This window comes from Condylura cristata, unplaced genomic scaffold (assembly GCF_000260355.1).
Source record: "Condylura cristata isolate star-nosed mole 26May11 unplaced genomic scaffold, ConCri1.0 scaffold00014, whole genome shotgun sequence".
NCBI classification, from domain to species: Eukaryota; Metazoa; Chordata; class Mammalia; order Eulipotyphla; family Talpidae; genus Condylura; species Condylura cristata.
The window spans coordinates 18,347,438-18,372,910 of NW_004567115.1; the positions used below are offsets into that span (position 1 = coordinate 18,347,438).

A 25,473-nucleotide genomic window follows, 5' to 3' on the forward strand; every position below is an offset into this window, starting at 1 on the left:
TCCGGCCAGCATAGTCGTGTCCGAGCCAGGGCACCAGGCAAGGAGGACATGGCCTGTCCTTGCTCCATCACCACCGCATCCTCCCAGAGTATCAGCTGCCCCACTTCCTTCCGCCCAGCTGAGCACAGCCGGTCCTGGGCCCACAGCTGGGCTCGACCTGCTTGCCACCCTGGGGTGTCTTAGGCTATGCTGAGGGCAGGCTGCAGTGTTCTGATTACCCACACCCTAGGGGCGCCTATGCTGAAGGGGTGAGGGATGTGTGAGTCCAAGGAGGTGACGGGCTAGGGGGGTGTACAGCAGACAAGGGCTGCCTTTTCGCAGTTATCTTCACCACCTGAGTCCACTCTGCGGACCCCCCTCAGCCCTGTCGTTTCTGAAAGCCTGTTGTAGCTTGGCCTCCTCAGGCTTGGTGCCCAGGCCACACCAGCACCACTGCCACGCTCCCCCTCTCCTGCCCTGGTGCACACAGACCCATCCCCCCACACACAGTTTAGGCTCCTAGCCCCCCCACCTGCCACTGGGCTCTGTGCCCCAGCCCACCCTTTACCTCCTGTCCCAGGAAGGCAGCGCCAGCTCTGCCCTTTGCTCAGTGAGCAAGTGGACACAGATGCACAAAGCCCCAAGGCCGGGGTAGGTATGAGTTTTTTCTTTGTTCCTTTCTGCCTTCCTTCCCTTCACCCTCTCCCACCTCCCCTGAACTCTACCACCCTTCTCCCTTCTGACCCTTCTGCCTCCCACATTTTCCGTCTTTATTGCTCTCCTTGCCCTGCATATGTGCCTAAATTCCCAGCGTGCCATGTGTTAGCCTACCTCCGTGGGGAGTTTGACCCCTCATCCTCAGAAATGCTGTGGAGTGTTGAACATGTCCTTGGCCTGCTTTAAATGAGCTTTGTCCTCCAATTGACAGGAGCCGGAATCTGATTTCCAATAGCTACCTCAATAGTCCCACCAAAGGTCTTCTAATGCACACTTGGGTCTCCAATGACCCAAGAGTTCTCCACCCTGGGTCCCCTTGCCTCGCAGCCGACACCCAGAGAGGAGATAGCCGCCGTGTGCACTCGGTGCAGTCAAACGAAACTAGGACTTAGGCTTACGCCAGGGCTCTCTTGTGAGACCTTCTGGGCAGCCCAGCTTCTACAATCAATTTAGGAAAGGTAGTTGAGCCTGGGTTCTGAACCAGCCCCCACTCCCCCCAACCCCTGGCCCTGCAACTGGGGGGGGGCATCATTCAGAACACTCAGACCTCTGCAGACCACTGCCTCTGTAAAATCTGGTACAGTGAGGACTGAGGTCTCCACCCCTATGTTGTGCAAAGCTATTTCTCAGGCCTCTGGCTCCTGTACCCCTGCCTCAACCATACGCTGTTTCATCTTTTCATGTTCTGGAAATCTGAATAGATACCATATGAAAAGAGGACTCTGCCACCATCATTATATAGTAAACCACTGCAGAAGGCTTTAAAGGTGAAGTCCTTGGAGCACTCCACTCTGGAAACTAAAGATTGAACTGCCTGGGCCAGACCCAGGCACCATAGCACTCTTCCAGCCACCCTTGGGAGGCCACTGCAGGGATGCCACTCCCACCCCCACCCCTTTGCAGTAACCAGCACCCTTTGAGCCAGAGCCCCTGTGTGGCTTCGTCAGGCTGGGAGATTCCCCATGCTGGGTGTATGCTGAGTTGCTGGAAATGCACCTCTTCTGCCTTTGTCCACAGGCTTAGGGGCAAAATGATGCTACCAGTAGGTGGGCAAAGTAAACTTGCCTATTTGCTTGTTCACATTTCCTCAGCCCAGGACCCAGAACATCCTGCCAAGTGGACAAAATATCCCTTGGTCCATTTGTCTAGGGCTGGCCATTCACTTAGAAAACCTAATGGAAGAGATCAGGCTACTGGGACCCTCTAGGCAGAGTAAGCAGAAGGCATAGGGTTAAGAGGCCAGAACCCCTTCTCTACAATAGGTACAGAACCTCTGAGAAGTCCTGGCCAGACCATTGGCATGGATGGGGTCATGAACTGTCCCTTGTCAAAGCAGATACACCTTTCCACATGCTGACTAGAAAAGCATTAGGCAACTTGTTCACAGCTGAGGCATTGCTGGGTTTTGTGTGTCCTGCCATGACTGTTAATTGGGAGAAGTTGCACATGCTCCTGGAGGTGTGTGATTACCTGAGAGCCTGGCCCACTCACAAGGGGCTGTGTGAGGCTCAGCTCCCCGGGAGAACTGCCCATAGGTGTCAGTGGGAACAGTGTAGGGAATGGCAGTTTAGCAGGATGCTCGGAAGGGTGAGAATGTGTGGTGAGAGCCATGCTCACAGCTCTCTCACGTTTTTCCAGATGCGCTGGCTCCCTCCTTCTGAGGCTACTTCTCAGGGCTGGAAGTCCCGTCAGTTCTGCTGAATACTATGTAAGTATTGGTTTTCAGTAAATGTATTGAGCACCCACATGAGCTGGCACATAGCCAGCGTTCAGCTCTCATCCTGCCTTAGTGTCTGCTCTCTGCTAGTCCTGTAATTGTCCTTTGTTAAATTCACTTGTAGGACAATTCTGGTAATACCATTGTCCTGAGAATTTTATCACTGTATGGTAGGGAAAGTGGCAATGCTACTCTCACTTAAACTGAATCCACCCCACTTTTTAAGTGGGCAGTTAATGCTCGTCTCTGCAGGACAGGTGTCAGGAAATGTTCTTTTTCTAAAGATTTTATTTATTTATGCCTACAAGAGCTGGGATGCAGACCAGAAGTGCAGAGGGGTGAGAGAATTCACCAGACAGTGTGGAGAACAAAACAGGCAGATAGACCAAGTACACTGCTGAGGGGAGCAGCAAGGGAGGCAGGGTAAGTGTTATGCCGTGTGAGTCACCTCCCTGGCTGCGAATCAAACTCTAGCTGGAGCGTCTGTGGCCTGCTTTGCAGTGCTATGCCCTAACCTACTGTGCCACTAGGAAGGGCCTGCTAACCTAATTTTTACAAATCACTTTTGTCCAGAGACCATCTGCCAAAGATCTGGAGGCAGCAGTAGCTGTAAAGAAGGGCTAATAGTTGCTTCCTTCCCCTTTGGAAAGTATAGCTTAGGAAACAACGTAAGGTACGTAAGGTGAAACTTCTCCTGTAGGGAGTGTTGGAGACCAGCTCCAGCTATCGGGGTGTCTGGAAGCAAGACAGGCAGGACCCTAAGGTGGGAAGGCGTCGGCAAGCGGAGATTCCTAAAAAAAGGGGAAAAGCAGGAAAAGGGGTGTGAGGAAGACACGGGAGTCGGAGTTGGGTGCAAGTCTTCCTGCGCATCTTTTTGCAGGTCTTTATTTATACTGTTTAGCAAGATTTAGTTACAATAATCCATCAGGTAAGTTAATAAAAAATCAGCATAAAAGTTTTAAAGGAAGAGGGGAACAATGCATCCTCTTCCTGCTACTTTATGGCACACTATACTATACATCTTTGTGATAGCTTTCATATATACGGATGTTTAACTATGACTTTAAAAGGAAAAGATGAGCTGTTAGCAAAGGATTTAGGAGTCCTAGGGAAGGAATAAATTGTGTTAGCAGAGTTGTCAGTGATAGCCTAAAGAGAAGCTAATGGATAACTTAAGGTTAGCAGAGAGTAGCTAGTGTTTTAGGAAAAGATTAATTAAGACTAGCAGAGAGTAGTTAGAGATTGTTTTAGGAAAAGAGTAAATTAAGAGGAAGTCACATAGTTGTACGTTAAGCAAAACCTGTGTTGATATGTTAGGAAATTGTCCATGGGCCCTTATGCCCTGGGAGTTATCTGACATTTGCTTTTTGTCAAAAGACCAAGGAAGCTTTCCAGGAGTCTTGATGCTCTGGGGTCTTATCTTTCCAGGAGCTTGCCTTTTGTCTTCAGTCAAAGGAATTTCCTGCCCAGGAGCAGCTCAGCTTGTACTTTGCCCAGGCCAGGTAGCCAATTTAGAGCTAAGGCAATCCAGTTACAAACTGATGTTGTTACAATATTTTTTGATATTATGATTATACAAAAAAGGGAGGTCATAACGTAAGTTAGCAGTGGAAATTCTGATTTTTCAGAGCTTTTCCCAATCTACCCGGAATCTGTCAGACGATAGCTGTTGCATAGCTTGTATCAGAGGAGAGCATTTGTTCTGAGCTCATAGCCTGACTGCTTCCTCGGGGTCTAGAAGGCAAGGAGGTGGTTAGAAAGGAGTGTGGATTTTTACACTCAATACCACGGCACTTGGGATAGGGAGTCTAGTCTCATCTTGACAGAAATTAGACCAGCTTGTTGTAGATCCTTTACTCAGGCTCCTTTTAGTCTCTGGAATCAAGTGCTTTCCATGACAGCTAATAATCTAGGCTACGTAATCTTACAGAAATGTAAATTAAAATTGAAAACAGTGATGCTGATGAGGTAGGAGAAACACTTCAGTGCAAAACAAGTCTCAAAAAGGCCAAATAAAGGGTAGCTGCCCCAAGGACTCTGCAGCACATGTGGCCTCTCCACTCTTTGGAGAGGGTTTTCCTCCATCAAAAAAAATGTCACCAGGACAGAAGGCGGGAGTGACATCTGGTGCCAGGCACAATAAGCTGTGTGCAGACTGGCTGTCACTTGTGCTGTGAGGGAGCGTTAGGGCATTACCCTTCTAAATCTCTCCCAAGGGTCCTGTGTAAATTCTTAATTTACCCCCTTTTGATTTCCTGTTTCTAAAGTGAGATCCATGACTAAACTAGTAAACAAGCTCTTTATTCTTTAAAGAAGCATGTTACATGTCTGCTATATGTGAGATATAACAAGTGTAAAAACCAGGCTTTTACCCTGCCTTGGTTATAATGAGTGAGAATCATGGACAAAGATTTTGAAAAAAAGAGTTGTCACTCAGGACGTTCCAAGTTGAGCCTGTTTATGAGGAAGTCAAGAGTGTGAGGTCCCTCAAAGGGGCAGGTGTTTTTTATTGGTCACCACCTTGCTGGATATTTAGTCTGACTAAAAGCTGTATTATCACTTCAGTTTTGCTAGTGATCTAGCCATGTGGCAGGGAATCCCAGAATTGTAATGTTTGAAAATGGTCAACTTTGTAGATATGTTGAAAACAGGAAAGCATAAACAAGATTTCAGTCACTCTTTGCAAGAAGTATTAGTTTTCCTCTTTAGATAACTAAATGTAGTTAATCTCTCTTCGGACCCCCAAATAAAAGTGGGGAGAAACACTGAAGTTGGAGTGGAAGGCCTGTTCTTTAAGAACTCAGCATAGAAACTAAGCATGTGTAGTGATAGCTTCAGATTAGAGAATGACATGGTAAGTGAAAACAAGGCCAGGATTTCAAGCTTTGTTTTGGGAAAGAATATCCTTGCTCTTTGGCTCTGAACTTGAGGCACTGGTGATGGAGCCCCCAGGTGCTTAGACTAGGAAGGCCCATGTAGTCACCCTGCCTTCTCCCTGGAGGACTCTGGAGCCCTGCTCACAAGGTAGCACCCATGGGTAGCTGATATGGCACGTCCCTTTCTTTTGTTAACTGAGATCTCTATCACACTGAACCTCATGAACACAGTAAGTTTTCAGTGAGCACTTGCAACAGATAAGGTGCTGAGGCTGTGACAGTGAATAAGACAAAAAAAAAAAACTGCCTTCATGGAGCTAAAATTCTGTAGCTGGGAGGTGAGGGGCAATAAGTCAGTGAACAAGGAAAAAAAATATAAATCAGGGCAAGAGGGGAACTGTTACATGTTGGCTGGCTCAAGCAGAGGCATCCGTCAGCCTGAGAGCATTTCAGCACGGACCCAAAACATTCTTAAGTTTACGAGTCCTTTTCTAGAACAGACCACTAGACTCAAGTTGAGAGAATAATTTAACTTCTCTTATTTTGCCTCCTCCTTTACTAAGTCAAAGTGGGTATGAAATGCAGCAGGTCTGGCTGAGAATGCTAGGACAGCCCCTGTGGCTTAATCTTTTCCTGGTTTTGGTTGTCTTCAGCCCAGCATGTGAAAAGATGGCGACAGGCCAGAAAATGTGGACCCTGCCACGTACCTACTTTTGTGCAAGCCTTTCTAGTCAGAGCCTTGTACCCCAGGCCCTTTTTCAATCTAACGCACGATCAACGTCTGAGCTCATCTATGAACCAAGACTTATGTTAACCTCATGCACTCAAGACTAGTTAATCAATTTTCTGTGTCTGGCCAGGTTATCTTAGATCTGAGAATATACAGAATTTGCCAGTTCCCAAAAATTAAAAAAAAAAAAAAAGAGGGAGTCAAGGTGTTAATATCAGAATATTTAGTCAGCAGCTCTCTATCACCCAGAACATTCATAGGTCAGGACCACCTCTACTTCCTGAACCACCACTTCATCATCTCGAGTTGGCTGAAAATGGAAGTTCAGAATAATCTACATGATGACCACAAAGCTGAGGAGAAACACATTTGGAACTCCCCCGGTGGTGTATGTTCTTTGAAACATTATGCCACAGGCTTTGTATACCTGGCTGTGCATCCTCACTACCACTAGGTGAGCCTGTGGGTGAGTAAGTGTTGACAGAATTACTGTTCAGAGCAGCTGGTGTTTTGTAAAAGCCCATGGTCCTGGAACCCAGGGTGAGAGCCATCCTGACTTGCATTAAGTCATTTCAGAGGCTGAGAGGAAATCTGGCCATTAGTTGACTTCTTAAATGACAGGTACCTGAAAATCATCCTTGGTCAGCAGCCAGGAGGACCCTAAGTAAGCTCCTCAAGCTCTTAAAAAATGTGGGGACACTGGGAGAAGTAGCTTCTCTGTAAGAAAGCAAGTAGTACTGACTAGGACTGAAAATGTTACCAGAGTCTGCACCCCAGTAACAATTATTGTAAAAACCAGCTGGTTCAAAGGCAGCTATGCCTGTGAGACTATTACTAATTTTTTCTTTTTGGGTGGAGTCCTCTGTATTTTCATAGCAGGATATCTTCTTCAACATGTATTCCCTTTCTATTTTTCAGTAGATGCTTAAAGTGAAGTTTAGCTTGTCAATGCATGAGACAGCACAGAGTTACCTTGGAAACTGCCGCAGCCTTGGGGTGACTGGGACTTTGCACTCTTCCTTTGGGTGTAATGAGGGTTCAGAGCCTGTCTTTTCTCTCAAGGCCTTTTGGACAGTCCTCAGTATCCAACCCATGACAGCACATGTTCAGAGACCCTGTCTACATAGTCTCGTCATGCTCTCTCTCCAACCACAAACGATTTGCTCCATGTTTTTTGGTGAACCTGTGATTGTCACATCCCTCATCTTTCCTCCAGATGCCCTTCCCACCCCCAGATAGCCTCATCTCACTGCTACTGATCTCTCCATCCCAGGTTCCAGGTGTGTGATGGTGGCTGCAATTTGTCTTGTGGGTATTAATGCAATCTCCAATGGTGGCTACTGCTCTTGAGCTGTTCTACAAAACTGGAGCGTGCTGGTAAGTTCAGCATGTCACGCGTAAGAGGAAGGTGTGTGAACCTAACCTCTGTCAATCTGAATGGTGCTGCACTAGGTGGAGACACACTGGTAGGAAGGGTTGAGTGGGGATCTGCAGAGGTAAGGGCATCCCAGGATAGCAATTGTGTTGTAAGCTTTCAAAGTGTATAACCCCAGAACTTGACCCTACCCCCTACAACCTTCTCTTGTCAGGCTGGTGTTCTAGGTGAACTGAGTCAGTTCTACCTTTAAAAAAAAAAATGCTTACAGATAGATGAAGCCTTTTCTGGAAATTAACCATTTGTATATATATACCTCTAATCTGATGTAGCAAATATCATTTTGATAAGCCTCTTCAAGATGACTGAAGAGGCTTAGATAGGACTAATGGAGATAGGATTGCACCACACTGCTGGGCTTGACTTCAGTGGTCTGTCCATCCTTTCAGGCAGTACGTGCAATGTTAAAATCATGCAGAAACCTGCCGATTTCTGGTCTTTAGAAAGTGTGGCTCTGAAGAGCAAAGGAAACCAACTTGGTTATATCTTTGTTCAAATAAGGTGGCAAATTAACCAGGTAGTCTGGCTAAGGGTATCATTAAGAATGCCACTTTCTGGTCCCTGCTGAGTGATGTGTGTACCAGGCATGCAGCCTGCCCCTTTCCCCACCAAGCACAGGAAGCCTGCTACCAGCACCTTTTCTCACACTGACCCAAAGTCCAACTGAAACTTACCATTTTAAATGCAGTAAATTGACCAAAACCTCTTAATTCAAGAGCCCTGGAGATGAGGTCACTGAGAAATAGTTGGAGCATGTGGTAACTTCATGCTGCAACCCAAGATCAGGTTGCAGAAGCCCCAGATATACCTGAGAATGTGGGTTACAAAACAGGAGACATTCATTCAGCTCACCTGTTCCAGTGCCATCCATGGATTACAAAAATAAGTTCAGAGGAATCTGTGTCTTCCCAGGTCAGATAACACAGCCTGATGACGGCTGCTGGCCCTTCTGGCTGAGATGGATACCTGGAACTCATGAGCACATAGCTTGCTGATAACTGACCCCCACATTTTTAGCAGCTGTCCCTATGTAGAAGACCACATTCACCTTTTGTGATACTGCTTAAGCTACCAGGAGACACTTTCCTGTATCCTGGAGAGTTATTGCCTCAGCAGGATATGCATGTATATATATATTTCCCTCTTTTGCCCTGTCACATGCATAGGGTAATTGACCTCCTGTCAGGAAAGGCTCTGTGTTCCCTGATGTCTTTGCATTCTGTTTTAAAGGTCCTTAATACATTCCAAGGTTTGAACTCCGTTCCTAGTTAACCCCCTTTCCTTGTTTACAGGGACTGAAATAGCCACATTTTGACCTTCTGTTCAGTCTGGGAACATCTATGCAGTGTGGATACATTCTTTTCCCATGTGAGAATCACATTTATGTAGAAGTTATGAAAAAGCTTAAACCATCAACTCATCTCCCATGTTCTCTTCCCCATATCAAACAATAAACTTACCTAGTTAGTCTATTATCAGGACCCATCTATCTCTTCTAGTGTACTCTGAATTTGGGTAGGTTGCTTATTGCCCAGAACCTTGGTTAACCAGTAAGTAGAACCCAACGCTGGCGTCCAGCATAGCCTCCTGCCACTAACCCCAGGGCCTTGAGACTAATCCACATATCAAATGATCCATCTTTCCTGTTTCATTTGTTCTAGTATTTAACTTTGTCGACTGTGTGTGGAGAAAGATAACTAGTGAATGTTTTGCTAAGACATAAGAAAACACCACAGGATATAGCAATCAGGAAAGGTTGGCAGAAATGGGACTTGAACAGAAGCAAGTTCTTGCTGAAAGTGCCTTACAACCAAGCTTTTGAGCACCTTGAAGGATGTGTTAGGGATGCGAGTCCAGTGTTATGAATTGTCATCTTGCTATCCTAAGCAGAATTGAAAAAGTCAGAAATATACCTGAGAAGTACAACCAAGATGATGGGTGTTTGGAAGAATGAACAATCCACGGACTTGGCAGAGAGCTGAGGAGCCAGAGCTATGTTAATAGGTGGAGAGAGCCAAGTAAATAAAGCCGTTAGGCCTCAGACATTGTCCATCTTAAACCAGCAGGCCCAACACATGGCAAGGGGTTTCTGGAAGGAGAGCATACCTGTAGCCAGTGTTCCACTACCTGCTTTCTCAAGATGACTCACTCTGCCTCCATTAAGGCCAGTGGTGGCATGTAGCCCGCTTAGGTCCCACAGTCCAGTGGCTGAAGAATGTTGTTTCTGTGAATTGTTCCAAAGTAGGACTAGATACAGAGTAATTGCTGTGCCTCAAAGTTTTCTGGAATCGGTACATATTGTCAAGTTTAGGGTAATGTGGAACCTGTCATTCCAGGCAAATGAAAGTGGGGGAAAGAAGCAGCTCATTTCCCTCCTGTTGACATACAGTGTGGCAGGGGAAGAGGTGTGTTAAGCAATTAAGGGCAGAATATATAGCTCCTGTCCTCATAATAATCCTCAATCTCAAACAGGCGGGAAAATAATGTTCTCGATCCTGCCGGGTATAAACCGAAAGGTAGCTTTCAACAGGACCCTACTCACTGTCACAGGTCATGTGGTCTGTACCAAAGGTGAGATGTGAACAGTCCCAATTTACTCAGGTTTCTCTATCACTGAACAGCTCAGAAATGGTATGAATCAAATATTTTTGGTGAAGACAGGCAGTGGGGGCGTCACTGCATACCAGGTCTTGGACTCCACAAACCTCTGTAATCTGGCCTCTCCCTAAAATTAGCCTGTGTCAGAATACTTCCCTCTAGCTGAGCAACCTAACAGTACACAGCAATTCTGCATATCTAGCTCCTTCTCTTGATAGTGTTGTGCCATGAGTCATAGATATGTGGTAATTATATTTGATCTTCTGACTTGTAGGAACCTTACTATCCATTTGTACTGGCATCTGGGGCATGGTAGAACTGTACATGGATCTCATTTGAGTGCTTCCCTGAACAGAATTCACTGCTAAACACATTTTGTCAAATATAACCTAGAAAAGTTATAGGGGTATTTTAACAATACTTTTTCTTTATAACCTCCCACATGCAAATAAAAACTCTACTTTACACTGATCTACTCCTGTGAAAATGATACAACCACAGATTTGAGTGTGGCACACCAAGGTATTAGAGAGAAAATGTTTTACAAAAATCCTGGCACAGGGATGCTGGCAGTGACTGTCCCTTTTCTGCCACAAAATAAACATGTCAAGTGCAGGGGGAGGAAGTTTCTAGTGGAGATGATGGAAATTATTTCCCACAGCTCTAGGGTGAGACTTATTTTTGTAAGTGATCCTTAATTTGGAGGACCTATAATATGTACTGCTTTTATTCATGCTTTGATACACTTTTCTTTCTGTTACAGGCTTGAAAAACATTGCCCAGTTTTGATCCCTTCAAGACTTTGCCACAGCCTTTCATCACACATCTGTTTTTCTTGAAGAAAAAAAATATAATAAAAAATTGTTTTACTCTTTTACACTGTATAATTTTAAGACATAGTGTGTTATTTGTGAACGCATGGTCTAACATTTCTGTATAGTTTTGAGATATTCAAACAAAACAGAAAATTGGCCAACAATGAAGCCAAAAGAGTATTTTTATACCAGACATTTTAAGTATGATAGGATGGGTGATCTTAAAACTGTATAGAGTACAATTGTTGTGCTTGACCTTCAAATGCCTATAATTAAGAAGTACCTTTTTTCCTAATGTACATCAAAATTGCCAGAATAATTATGAATATCTGGAGTCCAGGGTAATTTGTAGTGTGGCATTAGGCACTGAAATGTGCTACTGCAGATAGCTACATTCTAGTCAGCCACCCCTCCAGGAGCTTCTACCATAATAACATATACACAAAGAAAACTTTTCCTGATCAGTGTGTCCTTAGAAAACTCTGAAGACTCCAGAGTTGACTGTTACAATACTTCCCAAGTATTCACTTTTCTCACATTATCTATCAGCAAACTCCCATGTGTGACCTACTTACAGTACAGCTTTTCGTGCCTTGGGAGTTCAGCCAACCTAACTTGCAACGGGCAAGTGATTTTATAAAACATCAGTAGTGATGATGCATTTCTAATGAGTCTTGTTCAGTTTCCCATGTGGAAAATTGTATATTGACCTAAGAATTTTCAGTTGCTAATGAAGCTGCATATATCACAATCATTTTTACTTAAAACTGGTTAGTTTCATTATTTTCCAGTATAAATTGTCAGTAAGCTTTTCAAGGTTACCACCAAAATGAGGGGCTCTTACCTTTGCTATAAAAGAGAAGAAAAGGCATAAACAGCATGTTCAAGCCCTGAATAGGCCTCCGGTGCCGCCTGACTCTCGGTAAAGACATCTGTGCTCTTGTTTCTAAGGAAAACAGCAACATCCACACAGTCTATTTATGCTTTTATAAACTGTTCAAGAGTACTTTTCTATTGTCATTTTAAAAAATAAAGTGCTTATTTCAGCTGTAACACCTTTGCTTGCTTTTGTGAGATCAACCAAGTGCATTCCATACTGACTGATCTGTAAGCACTGACTCGAGCTGCAGACTAAGAGGAGTAGGGATCACAAGGTAGAGTCATACACCGCCTTGATGTCTTAGTGCAATCAGCTGACTCTACACAGAACCTTAGCTCAATATTTGAAATGTGGGAAAGGATTGTTTATGCTTTTTCTGAACATAAAATATTTTTCTGAGCTCTGTCCAATTACAAGTAACAACTGGTAAGTCTCATGCACGGATGGCGTTTGGCTCTCACCCTTTTTAAGCGAAAACCATCCACTAAAAGTGAACCACAACCTTGCTGAGGACCCATGCAACCTGCTCAGATAGCCCTCTCTAGGGCAGGCCTGGTCAAGTTGCTTTGCTTTCAGCTGACTTGTGACCACCTAAGCCAGGCTCCAGGGAAATGCCAAACAGCCTTGGAACTAAGGGCCCCATTACCCTAAATAAAGGAAACTTCCTGCCCACCCAGCCTGCTTTGAAGAACCCATCCCCTTCACCTACTGAACACAACCACTTCTATATGCTTTTTCACAGGAGCTTAGGAACGGATGACTGTCTACCCTCTCACTGTTGATGGTCACTAGTGCTGTGTTAATGAAAATCAAGTATGAACTATAGACATTCCCACTGATCAATCTGACACAAATTTCATTAGTGAAAAACTTTTCTGTCACTCTTTAGAGCAGGAATGTAGTATCTTGTAATTAGGAACTTGGGATAACAAAAGGGCAAGTCTGCACCCTCTTGCTTCACATGCACTATGTCCCAATTTGTAGGCTCCCATTTTTTAAAATTTCTTTACAAGTGAAGCCTCTGTTGATAGGGAAGCTGTGACACACAACAAAGACTAATGCAGCTATAAAACTGGCACTGCTATAGAACATCCTAGTTAAAAGTCTCAGCTCTGGACTAAACTGTCCTGACTCAGGATTCCTAAGTCCCCAAAGATGGCAGTGTGGCATCAGAAATCTTAGTGGTCCCCAAAGGTTCTATTCAGCTGTGCTTCTAGAGTACAAATTATACTGATTCCTGCTTTATAACAAAAACACAAAAGGCTGTTTCTACAAACTATAACATAGTAGGCTCATAAAGACAACCATGAAACCTTCCCTTCTCCCACTCCACTCTGTCCATACTATCACTAAATTAGAAAATTAAGCCCAAAGCTTAAATACAAGCCAAATTTGTCTTCTGACCAAAAAGATAACTAAATGGAGTGAGACATTTATGTATACATGGAAAGGAAGAAAAGTAACTTCCCTAAAACAAGAATGCAGCTTTGTCTTAGAAGGGACTCAGCAAGAAAGTTCAAAATCACAACAGTCAAGTACAAAAGTTAACCGCCTTCTTAGAATATCAAAATCAGGACATAGGAAAATCTCTATAGTTCCTTCCGTTAGTATCCCATGTTTTACTTGTTTTCAAGTATTTTATGGCCTTCGATATACAAAACCTGCAAAGCACTAAGGCAGCTGACAGGCACTGGGTTATCACAGGGTCTTGAAACAGATGGCTTGAGTCACAGGGGAGCCAGATTACATGTTAAGGGCCTGATGTCCAGAGGCCTATGGCCCCAGAAGGTAGGTCACCAGGATAATGCCAGTCCTGCCACAGCTGTGTTTCCTGTGCACATGCTCCACACACCAATCAATGGATCAGCTCCTGAAGGTGCAATTATTCTGAGGGACAGTTTCCAAGAGGTTGTTAGGGCCACTTCTGCTCCGCTCACAAAATAATGAGAAACAATAGACTGTTCTACATGAAGCCCCAAGGTTGATGGAGCTAACAAGTCATGGCTGTTGTCAACATGCGCTGCGCTTCCATCTTAACAGAGCCTTTCAGACAGCAGAAAGAATTGGTGCAAGACTGCTCACTCTTTATTATCATCTACAAATAACTATCACCATTTCCCACAAGGAATATATAGACCAGCATCACACAGGTCTGGTCTTGTTAAGAATAGTCAATTAATTATTGAATAGTAAACCCCAAACCTCCCCCAAGATTGAATTCATCTGCAAGTAAAAATAATGGCTAGAGGGAAGAGGTAACATCTGAGTCTCACCTTCTGTGCCTCCGAAAATGGTTTTTATCTGTTAAAAACTGGAGAATTTATAAATCGAAATACAGTGGTCCCACATTCAAAATGTATTTTATCTGCCTATTATTTCATATAGGTCACAAAAGGAGGCAAGGGTTGTGTTCTCCCTGTGAACACTGGGACTGAATACTCTGCTCCACAAGGATCAAGTGCTCCTCTGTCCCCCTTGCCCCACATCATCTTAGAGGATGTGACAACAGCAGCTAAATTTTTGCTTTTTATACTTTGTCTAGGCTCAACTACACTTTTCTTAGCTATGCCCTAAAAGCCTCAAATGGCTTATGAATTATAGATCAAAGGCACTATAATTTTAATTCACCCATGTTCATCCTACTCTAAATGGCCAGCAGATTCAGCAAAAATCGGCAAATCTGAGAATCAGACTTCTTGATTTTCTGATGGCTATGCCTTTAGACAGCAGGAAGAATTGGTGTAAGACTTCTCTCTTCAAAAATAACTGGGCTCCTATCACAATTTCCCACAGGAAATACATACAGGAATTTCTTTTCCATGTAGCAGGAAAAGGGGATCAAGGTGTAAATGAAAATACAAATGAGGCAGAGCTACAGAATTTGTGAGTGATAATTTAGCAACACACTTCATTTCTCCAGACCTCAATTGTCATTTCTGAAATAAAGATAACTAAAGTGAATTATAAGGCCAGATCACAAAGAACTGATGAACAAAGGTCTACCTAGAAACTACTGATTAATATAAAACTTCCACCTAAGAACCTGTAACAGGAAGTGATGTCAGTTTCAGCACCAAACATGAAGTATTTAAGATGTCCAAACCTATCTGCAGACTTAGCTCACAAAACAATGGTGTCTAGACCACAAAAAGCAAGCATCTACTTGGACAGAAACTAGCTTCAACATTTTTTTTTTTTTTTTTAAACAGAAAAACTAGTGTTATGCCATAAGACATTAAAGTTCCTCCTTCCCTTACGAGCAGAAAGCTCTGCTATAAAGGAGGACAGGCTGCCTGCCACGTTCAAAATTATAACTGAGAGTCTTCGATTTCTGTCAATATCTTTCTCTTGCTGTGTTCTGGAGCACGGATATAAGAGATAAACAGTAAGATGCCACTGTAAATAAATGAGAAGCATACAGAAAAGGATAAAATGAACACAGCAACAAGGCCCTTGTCATCTGCACAAAATGCTTACTGCTTTGGGTTACCATTATCCTTTCCTTGAGAACACTGAGCCTTGTTTTAATAATCCACTACAATTTCAATTTATGATAGGGAGACCAACAATCAATCCAAATAACCCCAGATTACATAGCAAGCACAGATAAAGAAAAAGGATAGTTTGCCAAAGAAGGTTAAAATAACCAGAGATTTCCTGTATATCACCATGACGCTGAAGAACCCACACATATCTGAGAATGGCTCCCATGAGCTCACCAGTGATGGGGAGAAAAAGAAGTCTTCACCAGAAGAACCTCAGGGTCAGGCTTCATGAAGGTTGACATGGGAAAGATGATATTCAGGTTGGCAAGAAGACTCCATCCATCCTTGCTGCAGATGGCCAGACCATTACTTATAAGTCCAAGAAGCTAAAAACCAGTTTAACCTTTCAAAAGAAAACATTAATTACATGTAGTGTTATCTTTATTGCTTCACTTGTAAGCAAGAGACACACCTTATAATCCAACTGTGAAATCCTTACGCTCGGCAACACATCAAGGTCAGTCTTCAACATACCAGTCACGAGCCCTTGAGAGTGTAAGACCAGAGATGTCCACTGCCACCACCAAATGGAAAGAAAGAAAATTGAATCCACGGTCTAAGAACTCCTCCTACAATGATTTTATTATAAATATGTTCTTTTAGAATAAACATATATTGCATTCAAGACTATCTGCAAACTTGTTCTAAAGTAATAAAAGAGGAAAAATGGAACCAGGAACGACTTCGAACTAGAGACAAATCAAAGACACCTGGATGCCATGCTAAGCATCTTCACCCTCTAAGCCCCACGAAGTAACAGGTTAACAGGGAATATCACATTTCTCATTAGCCATTCAAATTAGCCATTAAATTTGGGTTTGAGTTGGTTCTGTAAACTGAACTGTTCCTCTCTTCAGTCCTAAGCAGTAGAGTGGGAAGACAGTCTTCAGACCACAGCATCAACAAGAAAGATCTTGATTTTTTATCTGTAACTGCTGCTGAACAAATCTGCTCACTATTTGCCAGGTGGGATATCGGAGTAGTCCTTTAGCACTCCAGCCATGTGTTCATTATGAGTCTTAAACCGCCGCTTTTTCTGTGAAGCAGGCTTTTTCCTTCTCTGAATTGGGGCCTATAAAGAAAGATAAAAATGGTCACTAATCTGCCGTGTAGTAAAGTAAGGAGTTGCCAAAGAAGTCCAGAAACCAAGAGCAAAGAGATGCAGGAATTTTGGTGTTTATCAATCCTTTGTAGCACATCATACATGCTAACCCACAGCACACACCCAAACTGCAATCAAGAACTGTTACCTTCTATTATAATGAAGAAAAAAATGGGTTGGCAAAAATGCATGCCAGAACTATACTAGTCATTACATGGATAAAAAGACACACTAGGGGCCCTCCCTGGTGGCGCAGCGGGTTAAAGCACAGCACTGAGAATCTAAAGCCGCTTCCGCACAAGTTTGATCCCCGCCTGCCCCAGAGGTGACCACATGGCGTGGCAGACCTCTCCTGACCCGCCCGCTGCTCCCCTCAGCAGTGTACTTCGTCAATCTGCCTGTTCTGTTCCCCACTCTGTCTCTGGTGAAGCCTCTCGCCGCCCCTAAGCCTCTGGCCTGTACCCCAGTTCTGTATACACAAATAAATAAATCTTTAAAAAAAAAAAAAAAAAAGACACACTAGGTTCTCCTTGGTGACCTAGGGGTTAAGTCTCAGCATTATCACAGCTATGACCCAAGCTGGATCTCTGGCCAGGGAACTAACCCACATGGCACAACAGACTTCTTCTGTCTTGGCCACTGTTTACCTTACCACTATATTTCAGTAGATCAGCCTGTTTTGTTCCCCACTGTCTCTGGCTAATCGTCTCACCCCCTTTACCTCTGGCATTGAAAATACTAAAAAAAAAAAAAAAAAAAAAAAAAAAGAGAGTAAATCTCTTTTGTCTTCATTTCTGTTATCAGGTTTAAAAAATAATCCAGGCCATCGCTGGTGGCTCAACGAGTTAAAGGAAAGCACTATGGGGCTGTGCGCCACCACTGCAACAAGAATTTGATCACCAACCAGGGAACTACCACATGGCACAGCAGACTATTTCTGACCTGCCCGCTGCTCTCCTCAGCAGTGTATTTCAGTCGATCTGTCTTTTCTACTCCCTGCTGTGTCTCTGCTGAATCCTCTCACCCTCCCCCCATCTCTAGCTTATATGCCAGTTCCTGTAGGCATAAATAAATAAATCTTTAGAGCCCCACCCTGGTGGCACAATGGATTAAAGTGCAGCACTATGAAGCTATCTACAACTACTGCAACAAGAATAGTAAGAGTCCCAGCCAGGGAGGGACCCACATGGTGAGGCAGACTTCTCCTTACCCACCTGCCGCTCCCCTCAGCAGTGTATTTCAGTCGATCTGGCTGTTCTACTCCTCACTCTTTCTCTGGTGAATCCTCTCACCCTCCTGCACCTCTGGCCTGTATCCAGTTCTTACATACATAAATAAATCTTTAAAATAAATAAATCTTTTTTTTAATCCAACATTAACAATAAAAAAAATGATCTATGGTAATAAGGAAATTGGCTGGATAGTTTGTCAAATACTTTTGCTATTTTCTGTATATTTGAAATATTAATATTGCATGATTTTTAAAAATCAACAAACTAAGCAATAAGAGGAAACCACATAGTGCTGCAATTCTAACTTATGGAATAATCGCTAACAATAAATATTCCCTTTTAAGGAGGCCTGATAAAATCACTGAAGACACACATACACGTGTACACACAGATAAACAGTCACAACGTGGACAAAAAGGAGAGAGGCAGAGTAGCTAAAGTCTAGGGTGTTGGTGAGTCACTGGCTTTCTCCATCCTTTGTTTTTTGACTACAGAAGATAAATTAACTGGTACAAAACATAAGTCTTCCCTGGTGGCCTAGGAGTTAAGTCTCAGCAGTGTCACTGCCATGGCCTGAGTTAGTTCACTGACCAAGGTGCTAACCCACATTAAGGCACCTCACCCCATGCTCCTCTTAGCAGTGATCTCAGTAAATCCACCTGTTCTGCTCCCTACTGTGTCTCTGGTAACTCATAACACCCAACCTAAAAATAACAGTATCTGGTTCCTAAGGGATATAAAAGTAAATAACAATTCAATGTGATCAAGTAGGACTGAGGCAGAGCCATGTGCCAAGACCCAGAGGTCCCAGGAACAAGTAAAGAGAACACAGTGTCTTAAGGGCAAGATGAGAGAGCAGGTTCCTGTTAGAAACTGAAAAATGGTAACATGTGGGTACTAGAAAAACTTTGGTACGGCTGGAGCTTTAAAGTAGGACAGGGGCAGGAGGGATGATGGAGAAAGTTCTCACGTGATTAGGGGGCAGCACCTGAGAGAAAGATCTGGCACTCAATACAGGAGACATGATCAGGTTTGCAGCTGACTCAGATCACTAGATTAGGACACTGAGAAAAAACTGAAGGAAGAACTAACTACTTGGGGGTCTCCCTGGTGGTGCAGCAGTTAAAGCATCAGCATTATCAAGCTATTGCAAACCACTGCAGCATGAGTTTAATCCCCTGCCAGGGAGCAGACCCAGAAAGTACAACAGACCTCTCCTGTTTAACCCACTGCTCCCTTCAGTAGTGTATCTCAGTGGATCTGCCTGTTCTGTTCCCCACTCTGTCTCTGCTGAATCCTCTCTCCCTCTGCACCTTTGGCCTGTACCCGTTACCGCATGCATAAATAGTGTTTAAAAAAAAAAAAAAAAGAACTGACTACTTGATTTTCAGAAAGCAAAGTAGGAAGCTGACTAACACATTAAAGAAAAGAGGATTACATTTTCTCCCCCTAGAGATTACATACCACTTTCTTTGGTCCGGATTCCTGCATGGAAGAAATACCCTGTCGTTTTAGATAGTCCTCAATTTTCTCTTCATCCATTGAATCCACAGTGACACTCCTCCACAATTTCTGAAATTCTGTGCCAACAAAATAGTAGTTATTTTACAATAGATATCTATAAGCTAAACATGATCAAAATTCAAGTGTAATTATTTCCTCAGGTCTAAATTAACACATCTGAAATTTCACTGTAAAAACAAAAGATGTAGGGCCCTCCCTGGTGGCACAGCAGGTTAAAGCACAGCACAAAGAAGCTTAAACCACTTCCCCATGAGTTCGATTCCCGCCTGCCCCAGAGGTGACCACATGGCGTGGCAGACCTCTCCTGACCCGCCCGCTGCTCCCCTCAGCAGTGTACTTCATCGATCTGCTTGTTCTGTATCCCACTCTGTCTCTGGTGAATCCTCTCACCCTCTGCATCTCTGACCTGTACCTCAGTTCTGTACGAATAAATAAATCTTAAAAAAAAAAAAAAAGATATTAAGACAAGAACATTCTAATACTGAACCCTTAGAAGCAGAAGAGCCTGGGAACATGAACTGCACCATTACAAGCCAGATCAGTGGTATTCTATTTTTAAGAGTTATAAACAAAGGGTGCTGTGATTGGGGTCTCCTGCTTTCCTGGATAAACAAAAACAGTTAACAGACACTCTCCTTTTATTCCACAGCTCCAGTCTCTCCATTGAAATTCTTTAATGTTCATCACCCCTGAGCTTTAGTCAGTCAACTTCTTTTCTTCCCTATAGGTAAAAAAAAAACACTAGGGAGATTAGGAAACAAAATATTTTATGGGAAGGAGGGGACTGCTAACTAAGAAGTCAAGAGTGTAGAAGGGAGGCGCTTAGACATTCCCTGAAAACAAAGGAGGCTCTCCATTCAGCTTACATCTTGTCCTAAGAAACTGGTCCTTGTGTCACATCACTATTTTACAACCAAAATAGATCACAAACGGGAAATGAAAGTAATTTTTGTATCTTAAAATCTACCCCTAGAGATAGGTTCAAATAACCAAGTTTCACTTCATTATCAATATTTACTTTTAAACATGAAAAATGTCATGATAGTAAATTATAAGACCTATGCACTCTGGAATGCAAAAAAAGTTCCCTGAGCAATCTGATGCTATTTGCTCCAGCGTTATCAACGCGAAAACATGCCAAGGCAGCGATGAACCAACCCCTCTTTGCATTCCAGGGCCATTAGCTTTTCAGTAGGCTGCCTAGAGGATCCATTCACAAGCCATAAATCAAGTACGCACATGATACTGCACAGAAGAGATATTTCTCCTTTCCCCCCTTTTCCTCCTTCCTCTCTTTCTTCTTTCAATACATACTCATGAAGCAAATGTTGTCCAAGCAGATGAGACTCTACTGATACTAATGAAATAAATGTGTGATCTATGACAAACTGAAGAGCATTTTGCTGAAGATGACTAAATGCAAAAATGATTTATGCTACGAAAATTTCAACTTGGGCACAAAGTTATTTAAATCCAAAACATCTCTAAACAAAAACTTAAAACTTTCGATACATATATTAATGGCTCTTTAATATACCACTGAACCTTTATCTATAAACATTATTATAAGTAACTTAATGGATGACAACCTTTTGCTGACTTTCTCAGCTTGCTGAATGGCAATAAGCATTTCAAGAACAGAAAATGCTATTTTCTATTATGGTCTAGGCACCCAGTATTTGTTTACTTTTACATTTTTCAAGACTTTCAATTTATATTAACAGAAAATGCTGGCAGAGTAATTCCTGTTCAACCAGATTCCCTCTAACACTTTATATAATCTTAGTAAAATTAATGAAATTAACACCAATACAATCCCATTCCCTGATCTACAGAGCTCATTTTAATTTCACCAGTTTCGATATCAGTGTGTACTGGGGAAGCAAATCCAACATTTTCATTATGCCCCCATCTTGCAGCACCTCTGAAGAGATAGTTAAGGATATAGGAGTTGTTTCCAGGTTAGGACAGATTCAAATAAACGGACATGGACTTTGAGTGAACTTGGGTAAACACCTAAGAGAGGAATGGCTGGATTATACATCAATAATATATGTAACAATGTAGTAATAAATATTCAGCTTTCTAAGAATGGCACAGAAACCACATCTTACACTGTATGCAAACATAACTCAAAATTATGAAAGATCAAAATGCAGGAGTTGAAACTGTAAACTGGGGCCTCCCTGGTGGCATAGGGGTTAGTGTCCGTGCCATCACAGCTATGGTCTGCGTTTGGTTAGGGAACTAACCAATGTCATAGCAGACCTCTCCTGTCTTGCCCACTGTTCCCCTTAGCAGTGCATTTCAGTAAAATCTGCCTGTTCTGCTACCTGCTCTGTTGCTCCTCTCACATCATGCACCTCTGGCCTATATCCAAGTTATTCTATGCAAAAATAAAAATTAAAAGTCTTAGGAAATAAACAGTACATTAGACAGTGATCTCAGCTATGACACTAGAAGGGTAACAGAAGACAAAGTGCTATAAAAATTTCATCAAAATATGAAGCTGTCTAAAAGGACACAATAAAGAAAATGAAAACATAATTCATAAAATAAAGCTCCAAGTATATGGGCATATATACCTACAATAAAGATGTTTTTAAAACTCTATAATTAAAATAACACAAGTTTTTAAATGGACAAAGAATGAACATTTCTCAAAAGACATATGGACATTAAGAACATGGAAACAGTAAGAACATGGAAACATTCACTCACTATCAGTCATTACAGAAATACAAATCAAAATCATAATAAGATACCATTTCATAACCAGTAAGATGGCTAAAATAATTGTTAGCGAAGGTGTAAAGAAATTAGAATCCTCATATATTGCTGATGGAATATAAAATGGTGTAGCCACTTTGAAAAACAGCATAGCAAGCCCTCAAAAAGTTAGCCATAGAATTAACATATGACCAACAACTGCACACCTAGGTATATGCCCAAATGAAAACATATGTTCCTCAGAAAAAGCTGCGTATGAATATGAATTATTCTATTAGAATATTAATAACAGCCAAAAGGTAGAAATAAATTAAATGTCCATTAACTGATGACTGGATAAATTAAATGTGGCATATATGCACAATGCAATATTCTTTTCTAATGAAGCACTTTGCCTTAATAGCACCACTAACTTCATCCCATGAATTCTGATACTTTATGCTTTCACACTTTTTTATTCAACCTTTTTCTTTTACTTCCCTTGTGATTTCCTCCTCAAACCATAAGTTATTTAAAAGTATTAATGTCTAAATATTTTGGAGTCTTCAAATATGTCTATGACCTGTTTCTAATTATATGTGCCAAACATACTATGAATGTTTTCAATTCTTTTAAATTAGTTAAGGTTTTGTAGTCCAGAGTACCATTTATGTTGGTGTCTTCCATGTGTACTGAAAAATATGTGTATGCTACTGTTGTTTGGTACTCAGTCTGTAATTGTCAACTAAGACCTTCATATCCTTACCAATTTTTCATCTACTTGTTCAATTACTGAGGAGTTTGTAGCCACCAGTCTTTAACTGTGGATTTGTTCTTTCAGTTATAACTCTTTCTAACCCAAAAGCTGGGTTGTTAAATATGTACACACATAAGACTGCTACAAATTTTTACAGGATTGTACAAATTAATTACTTACATAATACTCCTTTTCATCTTTGGTAATTTTCTGTTCTGAATTCTACTTCATCTGATATTTATACTGTCGTTCTAGCTAGATTATTGTTTGTATGGTAAATCATTTTACCTCCACTTAGCTTTAACCCATGTCTTTACATTTAAAGTCAATTTCTTACAGATACATTTATACTATAGTCTTGCTTTTGTATCTGTGAAAGTCTGTCATAATTATAAACTTATATCTGCCTTAATATACATACAAGGTTTTAAAATAAAATGTTAGATAACTTATTATCTTTAGAAAGATAAAAATGTCATAATTAATATGATTTCCATTTAACATAATTTTTTTTGAAGATTTATTTATGTATGCATACAGAACTGGGGTGCAGGCCAGAGGTGCAGGGACAGTGACAGGTTTCACCGGAGACAGGGTGAGGAGAACAGGCTGATTGACAAAATACACTGCTTAGGGAAGCAGCAGGTAGGTGAGGAGAGGTCTGCCACACTGTGTGGGTCAGCTCTGGGGATGGGGATCGCACTCACACTAGCACTGAAGCAGCTATGGCTGGCTTGCAGTGCTGAGCTTGAACCCCTTGCACCACCAGAGAGGGCACTAACATAATTATTAATATGTGTAGAATAAAATCTACCACCTTGCTTATTATTGCTTCTGTTCCATTTACTTTATCCCCCCTTCTGTTAATGTGTTCCATTTTATTAACTGAATATAGATTTACAATTTTATTTTATCTCTATTACTGCCTTATTATACGTCAATATATGGCATATAACATTAGTTTTAGGTATATAAAAGTAATATGATCTGATATATGTATATTACAAAATGATTACCATAGTAAGTTTAATTACCATCCATTGCCATACAGAGCTACAACTATTTTTTCTTGTGATGAGAACTTTTAACATCTACTCTCCTGGAAACTTTCAAATGTACAATACATTAACTACAGTAACTTTTTCAAGAATCATTTTAGTGTTTGTCCGAGAGTTTACAATACAAACATTTAATAAATCACAGTACATGCTCAAGACAATTATACCAGTTAACAAATAAGTCTAAAGATTTTTAATTGTATACTTTCTGTTCACCTGAGTTATGGCCATAAATTTTACTCTAAGGCACACTCTCACTATAAAATATATTTCTTAATATTTTTGTTTTATAGTCAGCTGTTGTCAGAGCAACTAAAATTGAAAAATGTGGGCCCTCCCTGATGGGACAGTGGGTTAGGAAGTAGCACTGTGTAAGCTAGCTGCAGCTGCTTCAGTTCAAGTTCGATCCCCAGCCTCAGAGGTGATCCACATGGCGCAGCAGACCTCTTCTGCCTTGCCTGCTGCTTCCCTCAGAGGGGTTCTTCATTGATCTGCCTTTTCTGCTCCCCACTCTCTTTAGTGAATCCTCTCACCACCCCTGCACCTCTGGCCTGTACCCTAGTTCTGTTTAAATAAATAAAACTTAAAAAAAAATGAATAACAGAATTTTAGCTAGATAATTATAAATTTTCTATTTACCTTCATGTACTCCATTTATAGCTGTATAGGTCTAATTACTATCAATTATCACATGTTTTTTGTATGAAGAACTCCTTACTATTTCTGGTGATTCTTTCTGTGAATGAAAGAACTACTGTGATTGAGTGTTTCTCCATTTTTTGAAGAATTCTTTTTGCTGCGTACAGAATTCTAGGTTGAAAACTTTCCCCTTCTGGTCAGTTAAAAATGTCACTGCCAAGCCCTCCCTGGTGGTGCAGCAGGTTAAAGCACAGCACTAAGAAGCTAAAAGCCACTTCAGCATGAGTTCGATCCCCACTTGCCCCAGAAGTGATCCCACATGGCGCAGCAGACCTCTCCTGACCCCTCCCACTGCTCCCCTCAGCAGTGTACTTCGTTGATCTGCCTGTTCTGCTCCCCACTCTGTCTCTGGTGAATCCTCTCGTCCCCCTGCACCTCTGGGCTGTACTCCAGTTCTTGTATGTATAAATAAATAAATCTTAAAAAAAAAAAAAAAACTGCTGTAATTTCTTCCTCTGTAATGAACACTTTCAGTACCTTCAATATTTCATCTTCAATTTCCATTCATTTGAATGATATGCCTATATATATATATATTTCTACTGTTTGTCAGGATTATCTTGTTTCCATTCTCTGAGATTTTTGATCTTTGGGTTAGTGGTTCTCATTAATTTTTGGACATTTTTTTACCACTTGCTCTTCTATTCCATTCTCTCACTTCTGAGATTTTAATTATATATTTATACTATTAGACATCAAGTCAGTCAGTGAAGCTGTTATATTTTGTTTCATTTCAGTTTAGATGAATTATATTAATCCATTTTCAAATTTGCCTATTCACCTTTGATTATGCCATTTGTACTTGAGTTTACTGAAGGCATTCTTTATTGAAGTCTCTGCTACTGTGATCTTCATTGCTAGAACTTTCATTTGATTTTGTCTCTCTGCTGAAATAACCAATCTAATCATGAATTCTGTCTTTTCCATCAAAGTCTTAACCTACTAATTATTTTATGTATAAATATATTCCTAAGAATTTGCTTCTTCCCTTGTCTCACTAGAGTGTTGCTTTCCTTGCTTTTTTTAAATGCCTCATTTTTTTTGAAAGCAGGATATCCTCTGTAAGACAGCTGAGACTAAGGTAGATTGTTTATGTGCCT

The 25,473-nt window shown here is 41.7% G+C and overlaps 2 protein-coding genes across 4 annotated transcripts in view; one reads left to right on the top strand and one right to left on the bottom strand.

The window, feature by feature from the left end:
* RBPMS (RNA binding protein with multiple splicing) overlaps positions 1–11,828 on the top strand; it is a 155,676-nt gene extending 143,848 nt beyond the window's left edge. Inside the window, exons 7-9 of one of the 2 annotated variants that reach the window (XR_001145447.1) lie at positions 2,335–2,404; positions 7,293–7,396; positions 10,816–11,828. Coding sequence is in view for 1 of the 2 variants with exons in the window: in XM_004682211.2 (XP_004682268.1) it covers positions 2,335–2,397 (63 nt within the window). In the remaining variant the exon portion in view is untranslated. Of the gene's footprint in view, positions 1–2,334; positions 2,405–7,292; positions 7,535–10,815 lie in introns of those variants that run through there. The other variant, XM_004682211.2, reaches the window with a different exon arrangement.
* Positions 11,829–15,704: 3,876 nt separating this feature from the next.
* The window catches only part of GTF2E2 (general transcription factor IIE, polypeptide 2, beta 34kDa), a 67,751-nt gene continuing 57,982 nt past the window's right edge, over positions 15,705–25,473 (bottom strand). For both annotated transcript variants that reach the window (XM_012724950.1, XM_004682212.2), the window contains exons 7-8: positions 19,091–19,206; positions 15,705–16,364 (exon numbers count right to left, since the gene is read on the bottom strand). In XM_012724950.1, coding sequence (XP_012580404.1) covers positions 16,248–16,364; positions 19,091–19,206 — 233 coding nt within the window. In that variant the 3' untranslated portion in view covers positions 15,705–16,247. The remainder of the gene's footprint in view (positions 16,365–19,090; positions 19,207–25,473) is intronic.